The 7,787-nt window shown below is 48.3% G+C and overlaps 1 protein-coding gene across 1 annotated transcript in view; it reads left to right on the forward strand.

Moving 5' to 3' along the window:
* The window catches only part of LOC109883408 (protein FAM126B), a gene marked incomplete in the record, with an annotated part of 100,005 nt that overhangs the window by 63,373 nt on the left and 28,845 nt on the right, over positions 1–7,787 (forward strand). Inside the window, 1 exon segment of the mRNA XM_031801891.1 lies at positions 7,183–7,298. Coding sequence (XP_031657751.1) covers positions 7,183–7,298 — 116 coding nt within the window.

Here is a 7,787-nt window from a genome sequence, read left to right on the forward strand (position 1 = left end):
TCTGTAGGGCACTGCCCCGTTCCCTCTGTAGAGCACTGCCCCGTTCCCTCTGTAGAGCACTGCCCCGTTCCCTCTGTAGAGCACTGCCCCGTTCCCTCTGTAGAGCACTGCCCCGTTCCCTCTGTAGAGCACTGCCCCGTTCCCTCTGTAGAGCACTGCCCCGTTCCCTCTGTAGAGCACTGCCCCGTTCCCTCTGTAGAGCACTGCCCCGTTCCCTCTGTAGAGCACTGTCCCGTTCCCTCTGTAGAGCACTGTCCCGTTCCCTCTGTAGAGCACTGTCCCGTTCCCTCTGTAGAGCACTGTCCCGTTCCCTCTGTAGAGCACTGCCCCGTTCCCTCTGTAGAGCACTGCCCCGTTCCCTCTGTAGAGCACTGCCCCGTTCCCTCTGTAGAGCACTGCCCGTAGAGCACTGCCCCGCTCCCTCTGTAGAGCACTGCCCGTAGAGCACTGCCCCGCTCCCTCTGTAGAGCACTGCCCGTAGAGCACTGCCCCGCTCCCTCTGTAGAGCACTGTCCCGTTCCCTCTGTAGAGCACTGCCCCGTTCCCTCTGTAGAGCACTGCCCCGTTCCCTCTGTAGAGCACTGTCCCGTTCCCTCTGTAGAGCACTGTCCCGTTCCCTCTGTAGAGCACTGTCCCGTTCCCTCTGTAGGGCACTGTCCCGTTCCCTCTGTAGGGCATTGTGGACCCTGGTCAACAGTAGGGCATTGTGGCCCCTGGTCAACAGTAGGGCATTGTGGGCCCTGGTCAACAGTAGGGCATTGTGGCAGTGCACAATTTGCCCAGCGTCATCCGGGTAAGATAAGAGTTTGGCCGGCTTTAACGAATCCTTGTGCGCTGACACGGTCACCAGCTGTACGGTGTTTCCTCGACACATGGTGCGGCTTGGCAGGGTCGTATTTCGAAGGATGCATGGCTCTCGACCTTCGCCTCTCCTCAGTCCGTACGGGAGTTGCAGCGATGGGACAAGACTGTAACTACCAATTGGATATCATGAAATTGGGGTTAAAAACCCTTTTCAGGCTCCCTTTCCAGCGTTGGGGAACATTACAGTTCCTCTGCTGGCACCCGCTACGTCTGTTTCTATGGCACAAACTTTTCACACCACTCTGGTTGGCGGAGAAAACATTTAGCAGGTATAAAGCTTATTGTCTTGCAATTTTACACATTGTACCATGTCTAATATGTATTCGTGTGATATTTGATTGATAACTCTGATAACTCTTTAACTCTATGGGCTAAACGTTAGCTGACATGGGCTAGTTAATCAGGACATTTCCGGCTAGTTATAAATATCTCTCTAAGGTCTGCAGTGACTGACATGACAAGAGGAACTGATGATGTACTACCCAATTTAGAAATGTCACTTTGTGAATTCTGCTATTCCAACTTTAGAGTCTAAAGCCGGACTGAGTTCCTTAATAAAAGCCTGCTCCCCCTGCCGACCCCTATGCGCCCCCCCCCCCCCCCATTCAACAGTAGGCAGCGCTCTATGTGACATCAGTCTTACCCCACAGCATGCTGGACTAGCATATCATCCATACACTACTAGTCTCATCCAGAATGAATTCCCTCTCTGCTTTCTCCCCCTGATACCAGAAACCAGTTCACTGAAAGGAGGTCTCTGCTCACTGCCACAATGACTGAGTGTCTCTGGCTCTGCATCACCTCAGAGGAGAGCTCTATTCTACAATACAGTGTGCCAGTTCAGCCCAGGCCAATGTTCCTATTTAAAGGCTGCCTATCCTTACTGCAGTGCTGTGGCGTGTAGTCTCATATGGGGCCTATTTCTATGTGCGTTGAGGCATTCTCTCCTAGTACACAAGCAGACTGACACACACGGAACTCTGACATAACCCAGGAAATATGAACAAAGGAAACGATACATTGTACAAGTACAATAAACATGGCACCCACTCAGAGGGTAAGAAATGATGAATGAAAATGTCTTGTTTCAAACATGAAGCGCTAGCTAAACTCAGCAAAAAAAGAAACATCCTCTCACTGTCAACTGTGTTTATTTTCAGCAAACTTAATATGTGTAAATATTTGTATGAACATAACAAGATTCAACAACTGAGACATAAACTGAACAAGTTCCACAGACATGTGACTAACAGAAATGGAATAATGTGTCCCTGAACAAAGGGGGGTCAAAATCAAAAGTAACAGTCAGTATCTGGCGTGGCCACCAGCTGCATTAAGTACTGCAGTGCATCTCCTCATGGACTGCACTAGATTTGCCAGTTCTTGCTGTGAGATGTTACCCCACTCTTCCACCAAGGTGCCTGTAAGTTCCCGGGCATTTCTGGGGTGAATGACCCTAGCCCTCACCCTCCAATCCAACAGGTTCCAGACGTGCTCTATGGGATTGAGATACGGGCTCTTCGCTGGCCATGGCAGAACACTGACATTTCTGTCTTGCAGGAAATCATGCACAGAACGAGCAGTATGGCTGGTGGCATTGTCATGCTGGAGGATCATGTCAGGATGAGCCTGCAGGAAGGGTGCCACATGAGGGAGGAGGATATCTTCCCTGTAATACACAGCGTTGAGACTGCCTGCAATGATGTCAAGCTCAGTCCGATGATGCTGTGACACACCGCCTCAGACCATGATGGACCCTCCACCTCCACATCGATTCCGCTCCAGAGTACAGGCCTCAGTGTAATGCTCATTCCTTTGACGATAAACGCGAATCCGACCATCACCCCTGATGAGACAAAACCGCGACTCATCAGTGAAGAGCACTTTTTGCCAGTCCTGTCTGGTCCAGTGACAGTGAGTTTGTGCCCATGGGCAACGTTGTTGTCAGTGATGTCTGGTGAGGACCTGCCTTACAACAGGCCTACATGCCCTCATTCCAGCCTCTCTCAGCCTATTGCGGACAGTCTGAGCACTGATGGAGGGATTGTGCATTCCTGGTGTAATGCACAACAGTTGTTGTTGCCATCCTGTACCTGTCATACAGGTGTGATGTTCGGATGTCCCGATCCTGTGCAGGTGTTACACGTGGTCTGCCACTGCGAGGACGATCAGCTGTCCGTCCTGTCTCCCTGTAGTGCTGTCTTACAGTCTCACAGTACGGACATTGTAATTTATTGCTCTGGCCACATCTGCAGTCCTAATGCCTCCTTGCAGCATGCCTCCTAATGCCTCCTTGCAGCATGCCAAAGGCACGTTCACGCAGATGAGCAGGGACCCTGGCCATCTTTCTTTTGGTGTTTTTCAGAGTCAGTAGAAAGGCCTCTTTAGTGTCCAAAGTTGCCAAATTGCCTACCGTCTGTAAGCTGTTAGTGTCTTAACGACCGTTCCACAGGTGCATGTTCATTAATTGTTTATGGTTCATTGAACAAGCATGGGAAATGGTGTTTAAACCCTTTACAATGAAGATCTGTCAAGTTATTTGGATTTTTACTAGTTGTCTTTGAGAGACAGGGTCCTGAAAAAGGGAGGTTTCTTTTTTTGCTGAGTTTATTATTGCAGGATTAGATGGAATATAGATACATATGCATTTAAATGTGTGAAAGCAACAGCGAACATTTCAACATGAGAACAAAGCTTTTCACTGGCGGGAGTTTGCAGAGTGCAAGAGAAATCAAATCAAATTGTATTTGTCACATGAACTGAATACAACAGGAGACCTTAAAGTGAAATGCTTACAAGGCCTTAACCACCAATGCAGTTTTAAGAAAATAAGAGATAAGAAATACTTAAAGAGCAGCAGTAAATAACAACAGCGGGGCTATATACAGGGTGTACCAGTACAGAGTCAATGTGCGGGGGCACCTGTCTCAAGGTAATTGAGGTATTATGTACATGTAGGTAGAGTTATTAAAGTGACTATGCATAGATGATAAGAGTAGCAGCAGCATAGAAGAGGGGTTGGGGGGGGGCAATGCAATTAGATTGGCTGAGTCTTATGGCCTCTTGGACACAGACTTGGTGCTCCGGTACCACTCGCCGTGCAGTAGCAGAGAGAACAGTCTATGACTAGCGTGGCTGGTCTCTTTGACAATTTTTAGGCCTTTCTCTGACACAGCCTCATATAGAGGTCCTGGATGGCAGGAAACTTGGCCCCGGTGATGTACTGGGCCGTATGCACTACCCTCTGTAGTACCTTGCGGTTGGAGGCTGAGCAATTGCCGTATCAGGCAGTGATGCAACCCGTCAGGATGCTCTCGATGGTGCAGCTGTAAAACCTTTTGAGGATCTGAGGACCCAGGCCAAATCTTTTCAGTCTCCTAAGGGGGAATGGGTATTGTCGTGCCCTCTTCACGACTGTCTTGGTGTGCTTGGACCATGTTAGTTTGTTGGTGATGTGGATGCCAAGGAACTTGAAGCTCTCAACCTGCTCCACTACAGCCCTGTAGATGAGAATGGGGGTGTGCTCCGTCCTCCTTTTCCAGTAGTCCACAATCATCTCCTTTGTCTTGATCACGTTGAGGGAGAGGTTGTTATCCTGGCACCACATGGCCAGATCTGTGACCACCTCCCTATAGGTTGTTTCTTCGTTGTTGGTGATCAGGCCTACCAGTGTTGTGTCATCAGAAACGTAATGATTGTGTAGGAGTCGTACCTGGCCATGCAGTCATAAGTGAACAGGGAGTACAGGTGTGGACTGAGCACACACCCCAGAGGGGCCCCGGTGTTGAGGCTCAGTGTCGCGGATGTGTTACCTATCCTTACCACCTGGGTGCGGCCCGTCAGGAAGTCCAGGTTCCATTTGCAGAGGGAGGTGTTTAGTCCCAGGATCCTTAGCTTAGTGATGAGCTTTGTGGGCACTATGGTGTTGAACGCTGAGCTGTAGTCAATGAATAGCATTCTCACATAAGTGTTCCTTTTGTCCAGGTGGGAAAAGGCAGTGTAGAGTGCAATAGAGATTGCATCATCTGTGGATCTGTTTGGACGGTATGCAAATTGGAGTGGGTCTAGGGTTTCTGGGATGATGGTGTTGATGTGAGCCATGATCAGCCTTTCAAAGCATTTCATGGCTACAGACGTGACTGCTACGGGTCGATTGTCATTTAGGCAGGTTACCTTAGTGTATTTGGTCACATGGACTATGGTGGTCTGCTTGAAAATGTTGGTATTACAGACTCGGACAGGGAGAGGTTGAAAATGTCAGTGAAGACACTTTCTAGTTGGTCAGCGCATGCTCGGAGTACATGTCCTGGTAATCTGTCTGGCCCAGCGGCCTTGTGAATGCTGACCTGTTTAAAGGTCTTACTCACATCGGCTATGGAGAGCGTGATCACACAGTTGTCCGGAACAGCTGATGCTCTCATGAATGTTTCAGTGTTATTTGCCTCGACGCGAGCATAGAAGTTATTTAGCTCGTCTAGTGTCACTGGGCAGCTCTTGGCTGTGCTTCCCTTTGTGGTCTGTAATGGTTTGCAAGCCCTGCCACAACCGATGAGCGGAGCCGGTGTAGTCCGATTTGATCTTAGTCCTGTGTTGAAGCTTTGCCTGTTTGATGGTTTGTCGGAGGGCATAGCGGGATTTCTTTTAAGCTTCCAGGTTAGAGTCCCTCTCCTTGAAGCAAGCTTAAGATCACCATGCGCAATGCCAAGCATCGGGTGGAGTGGTGTAAAGCTTGCTGCCATTGGACTCTGGAGCAGTGGAAACGTGTTGTCTGGAGTCATGAATCAGGCTTCACTATCTGGCAGTCTGACGGAATAATCTGGGTTCAGTGGATGCCAGGATAACGTTACCTGCCCCAATGCATAGTACCGACTGTAAAGTTTGGTGGAATAGGAAAAATGGTCTGGGGCTTTTTTTCATGTTTCTGGCTAGGCCTCTTAGTTCCAGTGGAGGGACATCTTAATGCTACAGCATACAATGACATTCTAGACCATTCTGTGCTTCCAAATTTGTAGCAACAGTTTTGGGAAGTCTCTTTCCTGTTTCAGCATGACAATTCCCCCGCACAAAGCGAGGTCCATACAGAAATGGTTTGTCGAGATCGGTGTGGAAGAACATGATTGGCCGCACAGAACCCGGTTGACCTCTACCGCATCTGACACCTTTGGGATGAATTGGAACGCCGACTGCGAGCCAGGCCTAATTGCCCAACATCAGTGCCCGACCTCACTAATGCTCTTGTGGCTGAATGGAAGCAAGTCCCTGCAGCAATGTTCTAACATCTACTGTAAAGCCTTCCCAGAAGAGTGGATTTAACCCCATCATTTTGGGCATTAAACAGTCTCCATATTTAATTTCTGCAGTGGCTACATCTTGTTATAGGTATGCTTGTCATTGGCCTAGGACGTTTCTTTAGTTGTTGCATAAAAATAAACATTATGGACAGACTGTGTCAGACTGCAATGGTCTCATGTTTTCATCAGTTAAATACTGTAATGGTCTCATGTATTCATCAGGTAAATAATGCTGTGTGTCAGACTGCAATGGTCTCATGTTTTCATCAGTTAAATACTGTAATGGTCTCATGTATTCATCAGGTAAATAATGCTGTGTGTCAGACTGCAATGGTCTCATGTTTTCATCAGTTAAATACTGTAATGGTCTCATGTATTCATCAGGTAAATAATGCTGTGTGTCAGACTGCAATGGTCTCATGTTTTCATCAGTTAAATACTGTAATGGTCTCATGTATTCATCAGGTAAATAATGCTGTGTGTCAGACTGCAATGGTCTCATGTTTTCATCAGTTAAATACTGTAATGGTCTCATGTATTCATCAGGTAAATAATGCTGTGTGTCAGAATGTAATGGTCTCATGTATTCATCAGGTAAATAATGCTGTGTGTCAGACTGCAATGGTCTCATGTTTTCATCAGTTAAATACTGTAATGGTCTCATGTATTCATCAGGTAAATAATGCTGTGTGTCAGACTGCAATGGTCTCATGTTTTCATCAGTTAAATACTGTAATGGTCTCATGTATTCATCAGGTAAATAATGCTGTGTGTCAGACTGCAATGGTCTCATGTTTTCATCAGTTAAATACTGTAATGGTCTCATGTATTCATCAGGTAAATAATGCTGTGTGTCAGAATGTAATGGTCTCATATATTCATCAGGTAAATAATGCTGTGTGTCAGAATGTAATGGACTCATATATTCATCAGGTAAATAATGCTGTGTGTCAGAATGTAATGGTCTCCTCTGCTAAATGGTTAGTTAGTTGCTGTTAGTTGTTGATGTGTGTGGCTTCCTTTCCAGCCCTCCAGTCTGGGCTCCATGGGTCTGACCGAGGGAGCTCTGAGTCATCATGACCTCATCAGGGTCGTCTACAGCGGGCTGCACCCTCAGAGAGAAACTTTCACTGCCCAGAACAGGTACTCCTGACCCCTAACTCCCGGAGACCTACACTGCCCAGAACAGGTACTCCTGACCCCTAAACCCCCAGAGACCTACACTGCCCAGAACAGGTACTCCTGATCCCTACACTGCCCAGAACAGGTACTCCTGACCCCAACCCCCCAGAGACCTTCACTGCCCAGAACAGGTACTCCTGACCCCTAACCCCCCAGAGACCTTCACTGCCCAGAACAGGTACTCCTGACCCCTAACCCCAGAGACCTACACTGCCCCCCTCTCCCAGTCTCTGATCCCCATGTGCCCTCTCTCCTTGTCCCCAGTCCCCCCATCTCTCTGGCCCTTCTCACCCTGGCCCTCTCCTCTGGCCACCGATCCCTTTGTCCCCCCTCTCCCTGATCTGTCCTCTCTCTGTCTCTCTCTGTCTCTCTCTGTCTCTCTCTGTCTCTCTCTGTCTCTCTCTCGTCTCTCTGTTCTCTCTCTGTCTCTCTGTCTCTCTGTCTCTCTGT

The sequence above is a fragment of the Oncorhynchus kisutch genome, linkage group LG2 (genome assembly GCF_002021735.2).
Source record: "Oncorhynchus kisutch isolate 150728-3 linkage group LG2, Okis_V2, whole genome shotgun sequence".
NCBI lineage: Eukaryota > Metazoa > Chordata > Actinopteri > Salmoniformes > Salmonidae > Oncorhynchus > Oncorhynchus kisutch.